General features: G+C 35.9%; 1 protein-coding gene across 1 annotated transcript in view; it reads left to right on the plus strand.

The window, feature by feature from the left end:
• Positions 1–15697, plus strand: part of APPBP2 (amyloid beta precursor protein binding protein 2) — a 55645-nt gene extending 39948 nt beyond the window's left edge. The window contains exons 6-13 of the mRNA XM_026517506.4: positions 1222–1311; positions 2875–2942; positions 3023–3128; positions 3826–3950; positions 6397–6482; positions 8086–8276; positions 10003–10168; positions 11136–15697. Coding sequence (XP_026373291.1) covers positions 1222–1311; positions 2875–2942; positions 3023–3128; positions 3826–3950; positions 6397–6482; positions 8086–8276; positions 10003–10168; positions 11136–11389 — 1086 coding nt within the window. The 3' untranslated portion in view covers positions 11390–15697. The remainder of the gene's footprint in view (positions 1–1221; positions 1312–2874; positions 2943–3022; positions 3129–3825; positions 3951–6396; positions 6483–8085; positions 8277–10002; positions 10169–11135) is intronic.
• The last annotated feature ends 1043 nt before the right edge of the window (positions 15698–16740 follow it).

Consider the following 16740-nt stretch of genomic DNA (forward strand, 5'->3'; position numbering starts at 1 on the left):
CACTTAACGACTGGCACCCCGATATTTTGATTAATTTTTTAATTGACCAAAGGAAGTCACGTGACCACTGTCATCTTTAATGTGGAAGGGAAGTATATCCTTCCCTGAAGAAGTATTTATTTTAAAGAAGTATTACAGTCTACTACAGTTCTAAAGATTTTAACTTACTACTCTGAAACAAAATCTGCTTATTTAACATCTTAAATACAAACCCGGTTTTTTGGCCTAAATCACATACATTTCATTTTTACATCAAATTAGCTTCTGAATCTTTTAGGTGGAATGGAAGAGAAGGAAGCTTGCAAAGGAAAACGTTTATTTTTTAATATTTTCTAATTTTTCCTCCCCCCATTCCTTATGATTCTTTTATATTATTTTTTTAAGATTTATTTATTTGACAGAGAGAACGAGAGAGCACAAGCAGGGAAGAAGAGAAGAGGGAGAGGGAGAAGCAAGCTCCCCACTGAGCAAGGAGCCCGAAGTGGGGCTCAATCCCAGAACCCTGGGATCAAGACCTGAGCTGAAGGCAAGACACTTAAACCAATTGAGCCACCCAGGCACCCCTATAATGTTTTGTTTCTTTGAAACAGTTCTTACTATCCAGAGTAATTTGTTTCGCTTTTTTTTTTTTTCTTCCCCTAAGCACTAGGAGAAGAAGGACAGCTTAGATTTTATTTCCCAGTAGATACCTAGGTGCTAGCACATGGACTGGTGCTTAACCTCTCTGCACCTGTTTTCCATAATAGTATGAATCTCATAGGACTGGTGTGTCAAGTATGTTAATGCACATAAAGTGCTTAGAACAATAACTCTTGCAAAGTAAGCACTCAACTAAACAGGCAATTAAGATAGAAAATAATAAGCATTACAGTAGGTAAAGTAAGTACAGGAAGCCTAATCTAGGGCTGAAACCTGGGAAGTAAGTTCTGTGGATTTAGTTCAGGAAAGAGGAATGTACATAAGGCAGAGGGAACAGTATATGCAAAGGCTTGTGGGCAAGAGACAACATGCCCCTGATTTCCTGTGTGTCACTTATTCAAAGAAAAGTATAACAAACTTACACTTTCAAGAAAACTTCGTCTCAGAAAATTGTAAATGTAAATACTTTGTGTGTATTCTTATTCAGGTGCTTGAAAGTTTGGGAGAAGGATCCACAGTCATTTCATTAAATATTGTCAATTTGATTTATCGGTTTTTGCTCTTCTGTGTATTTTTTTTTAGGCTTACAAATGGTGCATCGAGGCAATGAAAGAAATCACAGTGGGTTTACCAGTCAAAGTTGTGGTGGATGTTTTAAGACAAGCTTCTAAGGTGAATGTAATGTTAAAATTATTAATGAATTATAGAATTTAGCAAGCTTTAAATTTGTTTTAATTAACCTGTTATTTAACAAGTTAAGATATTGCATATTCCATGGACTGACAAGATCTATTTTCTGAGTTTCTGTGCTCAGTCTTAGAAATCAGATTTATCTACATATAGAATTGAGCTAATTTTCCTATACCCAGAAAACCCATAAAAAAAATCATTTTGATAATTCAGCTTACTGAACTACAGATTGAGGCAGTATTTTGGTGCTATTCTAGCTTGAGTTTGCTTTTGTTTTTCTTAACCTTTCCAGCAACCTGAATTCCTCATGCCCCAATTGTATGGACTTCGGTCATTTTTCTCCTAAAGGCTGGCCTAGTATTAAATCTTTGAGTGATAGTATTGCAGCCTCACAATGTCACAGCTTCCTGTACTTGAGCTGCTGGGTGACACTTACTTGATTTTCCCTTTAGTTTGTTCTTATTCTATAGATAAATGCATTCACTCTTTGAAGCCATTTATTTTTAAATTGCTGGTTTGGTGTACTGAGGTCTTAAAGCATTGATGTGCTTTTCAAATTTATTCTTTCTACCCAGAGTTTTTTTGATTTTGAATATTTCATTTTGGTTGGTTTTAATTATGGAAATTTCAATTAGAAGAAAGATTCTAAAATTATAGATTTATAGGAGTCTAAGATTTCTGTGAAACTTATTAGATAAGTTATTTTAGACAAGTACATAGCATAACTATTCAGATTATCATCAGAGCTAGAAGAGAGATATTAATACATTTTTAATTAATTTAAAACATTAGATATACTCATTAATGTAAAGACAGTTTAATTATGTACAAGATTTTTATTTCTGTATGCAGATAAAATTAGAGATTAAAAACTGCTGGCTATTTTCATGAATCAAAATATTTTAAAAATAGGGACGCCTGGGTGGCACAGCGGTTGGGCGTCTGCCTTCGGCTCAGGGCGTGATCCCGGCGTTATGGGATCGAGCCCCACATCAGGCTCCTCCACTGTGAGCCTGCTTCTTCCTCTCCCACTCCCCCTGCTTGTGTTCCCTCTCTCGCTGGCTGTCTCTGTCGAATAAATAAATAAAAAATCTTTAAAAAAAATATTTTAAAAATAGGAAAACTTGAAATTCTCTGCATTTTAAAACTAAGAGATGAAAACAAGATATTTAAGCCACTCTAGAACTGGGATATAAATAAGTAGCTTAGAAAATACTATGTTGAACCCTTCCCCCACTTATTTATTATGTAATCTGGAAGGATGGGAGCATACCAGCTTTGTAAGGTAACTTTGTTGTAACAGGTTTGTATTGGGCATGAATGTCAAAATTTTAAACTTTATAATTTTCCAGGATATGTACAGATTTGTTTATAATAGAATTTTCAAGTACTTGGAAGAAATTACATATAGCACCCTTCTATTTATGTTTGAGGATGCCTTTTTTTTTTTTAAACCATCATAGTCTGACTATATAATCTGTACTTATTTTAGCACACTAATTAACTGTTTGAGAGTTATTTAATAATTTTTCACTTTATCCTTAGGCTTGTGTTGTAAAACGTGAATTTAAGAAAGCAGAACAGTTAATTAAACATGCAGTGTATTTGGCACGGTAGGTGATTATTACTAAAAATACCATTTCAAATTGTCTCTCTCTGCTTTATATCCTAATAGTTTTATATCTTTTTATAGGGATCATTTTGGATCCAAACACCCAAAATATTCTGATACACTGCTAGATTATGGGTTCTACTTACTCAATGTAGATAATATCTGTCAGTCTGTTGCAATTTATCAGGTATGTTAATAGTTAATGCTTTTTTTCTTTCAACCTCAATTGACATGCTGACCTGTATTTGTTTGCGGTATATAACCCACTCTAAAAACAACTCTTTCTGAGCCCATTCTCATATATGGGACAACATTCTTATACTAAGTAATATGTGGAAGGATTAGAAGTGGATGTTTTAGGAATTACAGAGAACCATCGAGGAAAAGAATTTTTGGCTTGTGGACTCATATATAAGAGTACTTTTCCATTTTTCATTTGCCCAGATGATGACTTGTCTTCATTGTTGTTTTAGCATGAGTCATTATAGCTGTCTTTGTAATAGCAAGGAGGGTTGATAACAATTATATTAGGCCTTATATTAGTCATTCTTAGGTAAATGTCTTACACCATCACTCTGGACAAGGTATCCTTGATTTTATGGTTCACTTATGAAGAAGGACATAGAAAAACACTGCTGTGATTCTCAGACATATGAATAATTTTTATTATGAAACCATTGTCTTTTAAGTTAGAGTCAGTCTTCAGAAAATCAGGCCTTTGGTGACTTTTATGTTCTCTTGTGATTTAAATATAGCAGGACTTTTGCTTCAGAACTGATGGTACTGATATGTAGAACATACATTTAAAGTTCTAGGATGCTTAATATTACTGGGCAGTGTTTTCTAAGGATTTATAGTAAGAATTATTTTCATGACTCTTTCAGGCAGCACTTGACATTCGGCAGTCAGTGTTTGGTGGCAAAAATATCCATGTAGCAACAGCTCATGAAGACTTGGCTTATTCTTCTTATGTTCACCAGTATAGCTCTGGGAAATTTGACAACGCACTGTAAGTTCCATGTTCCTTTTCAGTGAGTGATTAAATGCTGTTGCTGTTGTTTTGTTTTTCCTAATGCAATAGTACTTAATGTATTTATGAATTAGATTTGTGTTCTAGAGCTTTAACAAGATGCCTAAAATGTTCTTGAAGTCATTTAAAATTGTACCAATTTATAAGCCATTTATTTAAATGCTATGTGGTTTAATACTGAGAGTTATATATCTTCATAAGGAATATGGCTTATCTTCTGAATACTTCAGTAATTTTTCTTTGAGTAATACAGTAGCCTCTGGCTAAGTGACGACTTAACCTAAGAACATTTTGCTCCAAATATGCAGAAATACTGAGTAAAATACAACAGTTGTCTTTGTAAATGCAAAACTGAGCTTTCGGGAAAGAAAGAAATTCCCAAGGGCCACTCATGGACTAAAATCCAATAGGGTAGGCATGAGCTATGGTATAACTGCTTGGGGTGATGGGAAAGCTTAGAAGTTTCTGTAGCCTTGGTTGGACAATAATCCTGGGTTTATGAGATAAGGCATTTAGTCCACAGGAAACTGTGAGTTAGAACTGAAACCCTCAGCTGAAGCCAAGATCAAGCCTGTACCATCAGGGAAAGGGGAGACTAGGAGGGGAAAAAAATTCCCACTGGCAAGAAAGAGGACAAAAAAACTCACCTCAGGTTGGGCTCTCAGTTAAACAAAACTGGAGCCTCATAGTGGAATTTATAACTTCATCATGTATTCAGGAACCCCTAAACTGAGAAAAACATTAAGAAGCACTTTGGGACTGCTAGTTCTCCTGAGATACCTTTTGGGAGAAGATGCAAAACTCTTGGAAATTCTCAACCCAAACCAAACAGACTTCCCATAGATCTAGCTCTACCTAAGATGAACTCACCATTAAAACTTTTTGAAATGAAGTAAGGAAACATTTCTTCTATGAGTGAGAATCAGCAGACGTAACAAATAGGATTAGAACCCAAAGAATATTGGGTAACAGAACTTCTTGGTTGATACTATAAAGTAAGTATCCTTAAATGATTAAGTTTATAAAATGGGTTAGCGAACTGTGGCCTGCAGGGAAAATAAAATTTTATTGGAACATAGCAATACTCAGTCACTCGCATATTGTCTATGGCTGCTTTCGTGCCCTGTCAGGAGAGCTGAGTAGTTAAGACAGAGTGTGTGACCCGCACAGCCTAAAATATGTGCTGTCTGGCCCTTTACAGAAAAAATTTGCTGACCCTGATGTAAAAGAAGGAATCAGTACTATTTTGGAGGGAAAATAAAGGGGGGAAAGGGCAGATTTAAAAATAAAACACAGCTGATACATGCTGCAACCTGGATGTGAACCTTGAAAACATTCTGCTGATTGAAAGAAGCTAGTCACAAAGGACCACGTATTGTATGATGCCATTTATATGAGATGTCCAGAATAGGCAAATCTGTAAGAGACAGAAAATAAATTTGTGGTTGCCATGGGCTGATAGGGTTGGAGGAAAATGGAGAGACTACTAATGGGCCAGTGTTTCTTTTTTAGGGTCATGAAAATACTCTGAAATTGCTTGTGGTGATGGGTGCACAACTCTCTGAATATACTAAAAACCACTGAATTGTACATTTTAGTGGGTGAATTGTGTGGTATGAATTATATCTCAGTAAGAGTTGTTATAAAAAATAAAATGTAGTAGTTAGAATTAGAAAGTAGTCATTGACATTAAAACTCCGAAGACAAGGTCAACAGCACATTGAAAACAACTAAGAAGACAAGTAGTGAACTGGAAAACAGATCTGAGAAAATTAATGATTACCTGGCAGATGGGGATAGAAGATTTGGAGTTATTTGAAAGAAACTGGTAGATGAAATAGGCAGGTAGTTTACCTTCTGTTTGGTGAGACGGGCCATAAACAAATAACTAGACATACCAGCTGAGAATACCTACTATGTGAAGAAGAATAAGGAAACTAAGAGTAGAGAGCTCTGGTAAATTTTTTAGGGAGTTTGGTAAAAGCTGGTCTGGAAAGGCTTTTCATTGAAGAGTGGGCCATGCAGGGGGATAGGATTCCATAGAGACGGTAAAGCAGATGCAAGAGTCCTAGGTGAAAGTATCTTTGCATGTTCAGAAAACTGCGAGGCTGTGTGGCTGGAGGAGGAGGAGAGGGCTGTTTCTGAAAAAGGTAGATGAGGTCAGACAGGTAGCCCAGGGAAAGAACATGGTGAGCCTTGTAGGCTATGATGACAGCTTCACACTTTATTCTGTGGGAGATGGAAATCCAGTGGATATTTAAAAAGTTCAGTCCACAACAGATTAGAAATTTAAAAAACAAAAAACAGTACCTTTACCACAGATAGTTTTAGAAATTCCATCAGTATTATAAGTTGTGATTTTTTTAAATGCTGTAATCATTTGTAACTAAAAAGAAATGCGAGAATATATTTGTCTGTATTACAGATTTCATGCAGAAAGAGCTATTGGTATAATTACCCACATCCTACCTGAAGATCATCTTCTTTTGGCTTCTTCAAAGAGGGTGAAAGGTACCCTTTGCAATTAGTCTCCAGTATATGTGTATATATATATATATTTTTTTTTTTTTTTAGATTTCTTTTGCCTTCGTTGTAACAGAAGAATATATACTTTAATATATATTTTTAAGAAGGGCGATTTGTTTCTTTGGGTAGTAGCATAGGATTAGACTATATCTGCATATTACTAAGATAGCCAAGTCACTGATTTAAAGTATCTGCCTGTAACTCTACTTAATAATTCCCAGTGGTTCATGATAAAAGGTTTGCTTCTCTCGTATAGCATTGTTAATAAGCCAGAATATTTTTGTTTTTTTTTGTTTTTTTTTTCTTCCTTCCTTCCTCCCTCCCCCTCCTTTTCCTCTCTGTCATGCCTTCATTCGTTCATTTCTTTTGAGGGGAGGATGAAAGAAAGAATAACATGATTATTGCACAGTAACATGGGTTTTTCACGTACCGTCAGCTTTAGAGTGCAGGATTTTGAAATTCAACTTTATATCAGGTTACCCTTAACCTGAGCAAGGCTCTTACCAAAGACTGCTTTCTTCTTTTCTTATTTTAACTTTTCTTCTAAATCACTTCCAAAGCCCTTTCATTTAAAAAGCATTTATTTTGCCAACATGATTGGGTCACCCATGTGGTAATTCCATGCGTACTAGGGAAATTTTACCTTAATTCTGGAACTGGTTCTTTTTTTTTTTTTTTTTTTTTTTTTTTTTTTTTTTTTTTTTAACGGAACTGGTTCTTTTTCCCCCCCTCTAGGTTTGCATTTTTAAATTACGCAAGTAATAATTGTTGTAAATATTAAAAGTTAGAAAAAAGAAAATAATGAATTAAGTCACCTGAAATCCCACCAATCCAGATTCAGCATTTTGGTGAATATTTTTTAGACTTTTTTTCTCCAAATAATGAATGATTTTTTTAGTTTTATATTCTGCTTTTTTTCACTTAATACCTTATGAACACTTTTTCATTGCAGTACATGTGGATATATATCCTTTTGTTCTTTAAAAATGCTCCAGTGAACTAAACCTCTTACTTTTGTGCATATGGACAATTTTCCTAGAAATAAAATTACCTTGTAAAAGAAAATGTATTTTTAAGACTTTAAGTGGAATTTGAAAGTCTTGTATGTGACTTTGAAATTGTGCTGTCTTCTTTCCTGATTTGGTTGGTCAAGTGAGTAGGAGGAAACAAGTTCTTTTAGTTGTATTTGGTTAAAGGTTACATTTTATAGAGTGTGGTTTCAAAATGTTCAACAGTGCTTAGGTAGTCCTTGACACAGTTTCATAACTTTAAAATTTTGCCTTTGCCTTGTTGTCTTACATTGCTTTAAATAAGAAATTGACATCAGCAAAATCTAATGGTCTAGTAAAGGAGAAATTCTGCAAAATATTTGATGTATACCATTGTTTTTCTTAAAATTTGTAGTTCATTATACTATGCAAACTAGAATGACCCCCAAAAGTATATTTTTTCATTAACGTGGAATTCATCTTTACCAGTTCTAAACCATAACCACAAACATTTATAGAATTTAATTTTAAATTATATGCTCTGATTAGCTTTGATAGATGGTTTGGAAGTATGCTAATGTTATTGCTTTCTTAATCAGCTCTTATTTTAGAGGAGATTGCAATTGACTGTCATAATAAAGAAACTGAACAGAGGCTGCTTCAAGAAGCTCATGATTTGCACCTGTCTTCACTCCAACTAGCTAAAAAAGCTTTTGGGGAATTTAATGTACAGACTGCAAAACACTATGGAAACCTTGGAAGACTTTACCAGTCAATGAGAAAATTTAAGGTAGAAGCATATTTTGCTATTTTTTTTCTCTCATTAAATAATTTTAGGTAATAAAGTATAATCTTAAATAATACATCTTCAGTAATCTTCACTAGTAAAGTGTATATTTATTACACTCCTACCTTATTCCACGAAAGAATTGAGAAAATAGGTGGTATAAAACAACAGAGTCAAAATACAAATAAAATTCAAAATCCAAACCATGGAAAAATAAGACATAATATCAAACCATAAAGGCTAATATGGTTAGTATAAGTTAGACCTAAAACATAGCTATTAGCGGGGCCCCTGTCTGGCTCAGTCAAAAGAGCATGTGACTCTTGATCTCAGGGTTGTGAGTTTGAGCCCCATGCTGGGTGTAGAGATAACTTAAATAAAAACCTAAGAAAAATTAAAAAAACAGGAATGCCTGGGTGGCTCATTCGGTTGAGCATCTAACCCAGGTCATGATATCATGGGTTGTGAGATCGAGCCCTGGTTGAGCTCCCCGCTCAACGGGGAGTCTGCTCGAAGATTATCTCGTTCTGTCCCTCCCCCAACTTGTGTGCACACACTCACAGTCTCTCTTTCTCTCTCTCACTCGCTCTCTCTAAAAATAAATGAATAAATCTTTAAACAACAACAACATAGTGTTAGCTATGTTAAGTATCGTTCTGGGATTGAGTTCTGCATCAGGCTCCTTGCTCAGCAGGAAGCCTCCTTCTCCCTCTGCCTGCTTCTCCCTCTGCTTGTGCTGTCTCTCTCTCTCTAATAAATAAAGTCTTTAAAAAAAAAAAAAAAAAACAAAGGAAAAGAAAACCTCTCTCCTCCCTCAGCTCATGCTCACTCTCTCTCTCGCTCTCTCAAATAAAGAAATAAAATCTTAAAAAAAAGTGTAGGGGCGCCTGGGTGGCACCGTGGTTAAGCGTCTGCCTTCGGCTCAAGGCGTGATCCCAGTGTTACGGGATCAAGCCCCACATCAGGCTCCTCTGCTAGGAGCCTGCTTCTTCCTCTCCCACTCCCCCTGCTTGTGTTCCCTTTCTCACTGGCTGTCACTATCGCTGTTGAATAAATAAATAAAATCTTTAAAAAAAAAAAAAAGTGTAGCCCTTAGCATAATGTCTGGCACATGGTAGGTATGCAAGAAATGTCAGATATTGCAAGTATTACTAATTGTGGTGATAAAAATTTACTGAATTCTCTTTTAAATTTTTGGGTTATAAATTCTTAATATTGTTCATGGGGTCACAGTAAGGAAAGCATGAGAGTCACTGCCTAAGACCTTCTTTTTTACCTGAAAATCCATTACATATCCGTCAATTAACTGAGTTCTCTTTGTTGGAATAAAAATTGTCAGAATTCCAAAACAAAGTGTATACCTATGTAACTGAACATAGTATATAATGGAGTTTCTTAACAAGGTTCAATTAAATTTTGGAGCATGTTAACAAATAATTTTCATTTCAGAAAGTTTTGATGTTAATTTCTTCTAGCAGTTTTTTATTACCAGGACAAATTTTCTCATCATTTTTGGCATAGGACACTTACCGTCACCAGCTTATGTACCTAGCTTTCCAAACCAGTAATGCTTCCCATAGGCAACTTTTGGGTTAACATAGTATGTTCTCTGATCTGCTTGTTTTACGTCATCCATGTCTTCTGCATTTGGAAGAGTCTTATTCGTTGGGTGAGAATTGTTAATATAAGAGTATAATCTAATGCCTAAAGCTGCTTAATTATTTTTCAGGAAGCTGAAGAAATGCATATCAAAGCAATTCAGATAAAAGAGCAACTTCTTGGTCAAGAAGATTATGAAGTAGCGCTTTCAGTGGGACATCTGGCTTCTTTATATAATTATGACATGAATCAGTATGAAAATGCTGAGAAACTTTATTTGCGATCTATAGCAATTGGTATGTTACTTTAAAATTTTTAGTCAATTGATTAGAAATCAGCGTGTCAACATGTCTTACGTGTTGTGTAAGGGAAGTGTAATTACGAAAACTTGAGTGTAGAGCTGCTAAGCATATCCAAAAGCCACCCAAAAATCATCTGAAACATTTTGCTAAAGATGATTTATTGATGTTGAATCCAGTAGTACGAAGTATGACAGTTGAGGCATAGTGTCAAGTACAGGCAAAAGCAGTTATTCTAAATTAGTTGTGTAATTACTACTCCCTCTACCTCCCTTCTTCTGGCTTTAGCATCATAGATGAGGTTTACCCGTTTCTGAATGTGATACCAATGGAATCATGCAATGTATATTTTTATAGGTCTGGTTTCTTTTGGTGAACGTGAATTGTGAAATACATCTGTGTTGTTCCATAACACTATCACTTATTAATTTCCAGTACCATATAATATTTTATTGGATTAGTATATCATTATGTAACCATTCTACAATTTCTCCCTGTTTTGGGGGTACCTGACTGGCTCATTCGGTAGAGCATGTGACTCTTGATCTCAGGGTCATGGGTTTGAGCCCCATGTTAGGGGTAGAGTTTACTTAAAAAAAAATTCTTCCCTGCTTTTATATTGAATTGTCTGTCATTCCTTACTGATTTATAGAAGGTCTTTATGTACTGTGGATGCAGCAAGCCCTTTGTTGGTTATAGATGGTGCAGATAGATAACTCCCTCTGCTGCTTGTTTCTAAATGGTGCCTTTCAAAGGACAGAAGTTCTTAATTCTAATATTAATCTTCTCTGTGGGTACCCAGTCTCATTGGTTTCTCATTTAGCCTAGGGAATAAAATGAAGCCACCTTATTTAAAGAATTGAGCTTGTGTTGTCTTTTAAGAACCTCTTGTTCCGTTACTTGAGCTTTCTTTCTTTCTTTTTTTTTGTGTGTGTGCATATGTGTATGTGTGTTTTACTTTCAGGGAAGAAACTGTTTGGTGAAGGCTACAGTGGACTAGAATATGATTACCGAGGTCTCATTAAACTTTACAACTCCATTGGAAATTATGAGAAAGTGTTTGAATATCACAATGTTCTGTCTAACTGGAACCGATTGCGAGATCGTCAGTATTCGGTGACCGACGCTCTTGAAGATGTCAACACCAGCCCCCAGTCCACTGAAGAAGTGGTGCAGTCCTTCTTGATTTCTCAGAATGTTGAGGGACCGAGCTGCTGAGGGAGGACCTCAGTTAACTAATTTACCTTTTCCCAGATTCCAGGGAATTCATACTGTGAAATCAAAACCATGTTGTTTTTTGGGGCTGGAATTTGCATTGAAACACTGGTCCAGTCCATTGACCCTATTTGGGTGACCCCTATCTTGCAGAGTGTCCATAGGAATAAGCGTATATCCAGTTATATTCAGCATGTACCGCATGTATAAGTAGTCTGGCCCATATTTTCAACCTAGTAGAACAAACAACAGGAAATCTTTTTTTTTTTTTCATTTTAAAAAATAATTCATTTTGCAGAAAGCCTGAAAAGAACCCCTAAATAAAACTATTTAAGAGTTTAAAAGAGTTGCATTCTTATTATGTAAGGATGATTTTAACAACTTTTTAACATATTCTTCCTTGTGGAGGTATTCAATACTGTAACGTAAAGAAATTTTATGGGGAAAATCTTTATATGCAGTATAGAAAAGTTACCACAGTACCAGTAGAAGAGGGACACCCTGACTTAGGTTTGGCTGCCCTACCCAGAGAAGTGGATACAACCACTCGAGAGCTCTATTACAAGGGAAGGATTGTCCGATTCATCTGAACTGGACCAGTGTTGATCTGTAAGTAATAGAAAAGCTGACAGACCAGCAATTTTTATTAACCCTTTGGTTGTTTCAGGGTTTTGGGTACAACAATGCAAGATGCTCTGATAGTGTTTGCTAACAGGACCAGGAGGACCTAAAAAGGACCAGCCTAATGTAGAAAGGGGTTATTTGGACCAGAGGCTTTAGGTTATTATTTTAGCCCCTGCATATACTTTTATCAGTAGGATGTTTCATTTAGAGGTATAATGAAAAGTGATAATGCAAAAATTATATTCATGTAATTAGACACCAAACTAGGGAAATTTGGCAGTTTCAGTGGCATAGCTTTAGTCAGTGTGCACAGATGGCAATGCCATAAGCAAGTCTATAAATATCTGCTGCAACCATCCCCCTCATTTTAAATGTTACCCTAATAATCAATGCAATTAACAAGTATTTTGACTAAGAGTCATGAAATAGCTCATGGGTGGGAATTTTAGGTTGCTATATGGTTTGTGCGGATTAATGGAAAAATGAATGCCCAAAAGAAGCAATTCTTAGAGATCCTTCATTTTTATGGTAAATAATAGTACGCCTATGTCATTTCATTTGAAATTCAAGCGTCAAATGCAGAGATCTCCTAACTATATATCTGTTTCACTAACTTGTCTTCCTGTTTATTGGGTTTTTTTTTTTTAATCTTAAGCCAGTCAGGTTATTTAATGTTGAGGTAATTAACATTCAGATTTGAAAAGTTATGACATGTAGCAATTAAGAAACAAAAAGGTCTTTTGCTGTTACCTCAATTCTTACTATAGTGGCCTATATGTTGCCTCTATAGTTAAGAATCAGGGTTTTCCCCCCTATTTTCAGGGGTTCATGACTTGGCTGTCAGATATGTTGCTCTTGGCTAACGCTTGGAGTAGTCTATGGGTGAGTGGATGTGTGTTGAATTTTGGTTTTCTTTTAACATGCACGTTGGGGTTGGAGGGGGGAAGAAATCTAAACTGCCACATTGAGTACAGAAAAATTAATTGGAGATTTCAGGTAAATTTGATTTTAAATACTTTTTTGAACTTCCCAAACCTAATCTTGTTTAAAACTGTTATTTGCAGTCTCGTTAGTTGGGAGCCAGTGTTTTTAAGTCCCCAGGAGGGGATCGGCTGGGGGAGGTACATAAGGAGATGAAGCAAGCCCAGACCCTAAGATTGTAACTCTGATTTCAAAACCTGGGTTTATTCCTCAAATTGAATTATCTTCTTTTTCATTTTAAGAAGAGTACATTGGCACACCTGCACCTCCCCTCCCAGTTAATTGCAGTCTAATGCCAAGAGGCACCTCTTTATTAATTACCAAATAGTCTGTGTGACCAAGGACTAACATTTGCTAAGTTACTCAGCTCTATCCTCACGGGCCTATATATTTAATACCTCCAAAGATATTTCCAGGATAGGCTTTGTATACTTTTGTTGGTTTTTGAGAGTCCTGTGGTATGTTTGTGGCATAGGAATGTCATGGTAAATTGTTTTTCAATAAATATTTTGAAACTTAACGTTTCCATATGAAGTTTTTTTTTTTTTAATCAACCTGTATCTTTTGGTTTTGTGCACATAATAGCATTTCCTAGGATAAAATCAAGCAAATGACTTAAGGCCTCATCCTCTCTTAACTCAGTTTGAGCTCAACTTAGCTCACACAGTGATAAAGCGACATGATATTTAGAAGCCTAAGATCACAGGGTGATAATGTTATGTGGCAGCCAGTTTTTCTAAAAAACATTGGTAGTTTCCCTTTGTTTCCACTGCTTTAATGTAGTTTTCTATAAATCCGTACACTCTGATTTAATGCAAACACTGTAGGCTGAGAAAAGAGATTGACAGCTTGTTAATGATGTAACAAACATTATGCTATCAATTCTGGGTGTGATGAAGAATAATACCGTAATGATTCCGAGCGTGAGATTTATCCTTTTCCTAGGGATGTTGAGGGTAGGTGAAAGAGGTGAACGTTACCATGCTTTATGGGGCTAAAATGAATCTCAAAGAAAAGAATAAAATTTACCTCACAATAACCAATAGCTTGCACAAACTTCTCACATATGGTGGGGTTGTGTGTAAGAAGCCTAGACCAACTTAAAGATTTTTCTGGAAGTTCAGCAAAGTAATGTTAAATAAGGGGCCTGAGGTCTCATCCTTCCCTAACTTTCATTTCTTCTCTCTTACCCAGTCTTTTTCCTAAAGTTGGTGCTACTCGGATTGGGTGCATCAGGGGGCTCTGTAATACTCGTGTACCACGCAGATGGTCAGTCACTCCTGCATCCAGTGTAATAGAACCAATTGGGTTTTTTAGATCACAGTTTTTATGGGTCCCCAAAGCCGACTTTGCCTAAAGCTTTAGGACCCTTATTGTCATTGGAGCTCTGTTTCTGCTTGGTTAAAAACAAACTCGCTGTTGCTCTGTAATAATCCTTGTGCAGGTACGCGCTTATTTGTGAAAATAAAAGATTTGACAAAGGCCTTTGTTCCTAGTCTGTTTGGGAAGAGTTCATAATGTTGCGAAAATTCAGTACAGAGGCTGCTACCTTATAAATAAATGAGAGCGCCATCTGGCGGCTCCTTACATGCAAACAGTGCTGAACAGTAAACACCTGAAACACGACTAAAGCTTTTGGCCATACTTTACAAATTGAAACAATGGTTTGCTTAGTAGCAGGTATTCTTAACTGCCACTTGGTCTTTATTTTTTCCCCAGAATTTGTAGCCTTGCTGCTTTCAAACTGTTCCTTTTCTGGATGACAAAGTTACTACTGGAAAAATACTTATTTATATTAGTACGAACTTTTTTAAGAGTTTTATTTTTGCTTTAAAAATTAATGTATATATTTCACCTCTTGGCTTTGGAGGACCTCAGTTCTTGCTAGGAAAACAATTTTTTTTTAATCTGACATTTGGATTAATCTCCAGCTTGAACACTAGTAGTTGTGTTGTCCACAAATCTCAGGAATGTGTTAGGCAGAAAACTGGTTTTACCCTGTCGGTGATCTGAAGGAGTGTGCTTTAGGATTTATTAACTAATACTATTCTTTAATTGCAATCCTAGGTATCTATAGCATGAGTGGCCTTAGTGAGTTTGTTGAAGTGCACATTTTTTTTCAAAAGTAAAATTTAAGATTAAAAATATATGCTATATATAGATATCTAGAAAACCTGGTTTGTGGTGCACAAGTTAAGTGTTGGATCACTAAATAATTGTTGCAGGTACCATTTGTGTAACATTACTCATTTCTGTATATTCCTTTTATGGAAAGATGTTGCCATGGTAACTAAAACTTTTCAATTTAGTTCTACTTTTATGATGTGAACGAATGCTACATTTTATTAAATATTACCAAGTCAGTACTATTTTTATACTTTATTAAGCAACAGGGGATTTTAGTTTAATAGGCTCAAGAGCTCTTAATGAAACAAATTACTAACAATTCTTTACATGAAAATCCCCACTAATAGTGCCACAGTAATTTCTATAGAAATATCTAGGGTCATTGATAGATTTTTTTAAGACAATTCTTCATTGTGTCAGAATGACCTTTCATATCATCCTTTACACAAACTTGTAGTGCCCACCGTTATTTGTAACCATTGAATCATACTAAGTATGTTTGTAACCAGCATTGTGATATATTCTGTACTTGTATTGCTCAAACGGAATTATTGACCTAATAAATATAGTGTTCCTGCATTCGTAGTGTTTGTTTCCAGTTCAGTTGTGATCACTTTGGGTCGGGACTTGGGATTATTATTCCGACCTGTTTTTATCAGAGAACAGTGCGAGAGAAACTGTTGGAACTAGAACAAAAGTGCTCTTGTTCAAGACAAATAGGATATGTGGCGGAGGAGACACGTGGTACCAGCATCTGCAGATGGTGCTCCTGAAACTACTTTGGAAAACACAGAGCAGTGCGTTAATTAATGCAGGGGGTTTTAGTCTTTACGAAAGTAACTACCTGTTCTTTTCCCTAGTCTTCCATGTCTGAAGGGCGGGAGGCTGGTGTGGAGACCTGAGGACGTTGTGCTGGCCATGGTGGAGAGCCCTGCATCTGGGTTTCCGTTCCAGCTCTGCCTCTGAGCAGTAGGAATTTGAGAAATGTCATTATGAGTCTCTTCGTGTTTCATTTCCTCATATGAATGGTGGGGTCAAATGAGGTCTTTAAGAAAATCTGCCATTGAAATAGCATGAATCGTAAGCACACAGCTAGTGCAGGAAATTAAACTGAATTTTAAATTACTATAAAGAAAATTAACATTTCGACAAAACCCCACCTTACTTGCAAGAATCAAGACTGGTTTGATCTCGCCTGCACCTGCAGTGATACCGACTTTTTAAAATTTTTCTTTTTACATTCCCATGACTGAACATGCTGTTCTCTCTTTTGTATGGAATGCTATTTTCTGCCTAAACTTCTATTCATCTGTCAAGCTCAAAGGACAAGGAAGCCTTCCCTGAAAGTTTGAGTTGCCTCTTCTTGGTACTTAAGCAGCATTTTATTTAAACCTTAGTTAAAGCCATTACCCTATGATCCTGTAACTTACAGAATTAAAACTTCCCAGCTTATAAACGTTGCTGATTTGTGCATCGGACAAATTTTACACAGAATTTTCTCTGTAGCAGATACTATTCTAAATATGTTAGCAAACCACACCCACTTACTTTATACCCATTTATTTCTACAGTTTGAAAATTCAAGGCAAACTCCAAACTCATCAGGATGATTATTATCAAAA

The sequence above is a fragment of the Ursus arctos genome, unplaced genomic scaffold (assembly GCF_023065955.2).
Source record: "Ursus arctos isolate Adak ecotype North America unplaced genomic scaffold, UrsArc2.0 scaffold_24, whole genome shotgun sequence".
In the NCBI taxonomy this organism is placed as follows: Eukaryota; Metazoa; Chordata; class Mammalia; order Carnivora; family Ursidae; genus Ursus; species Ursus arctos.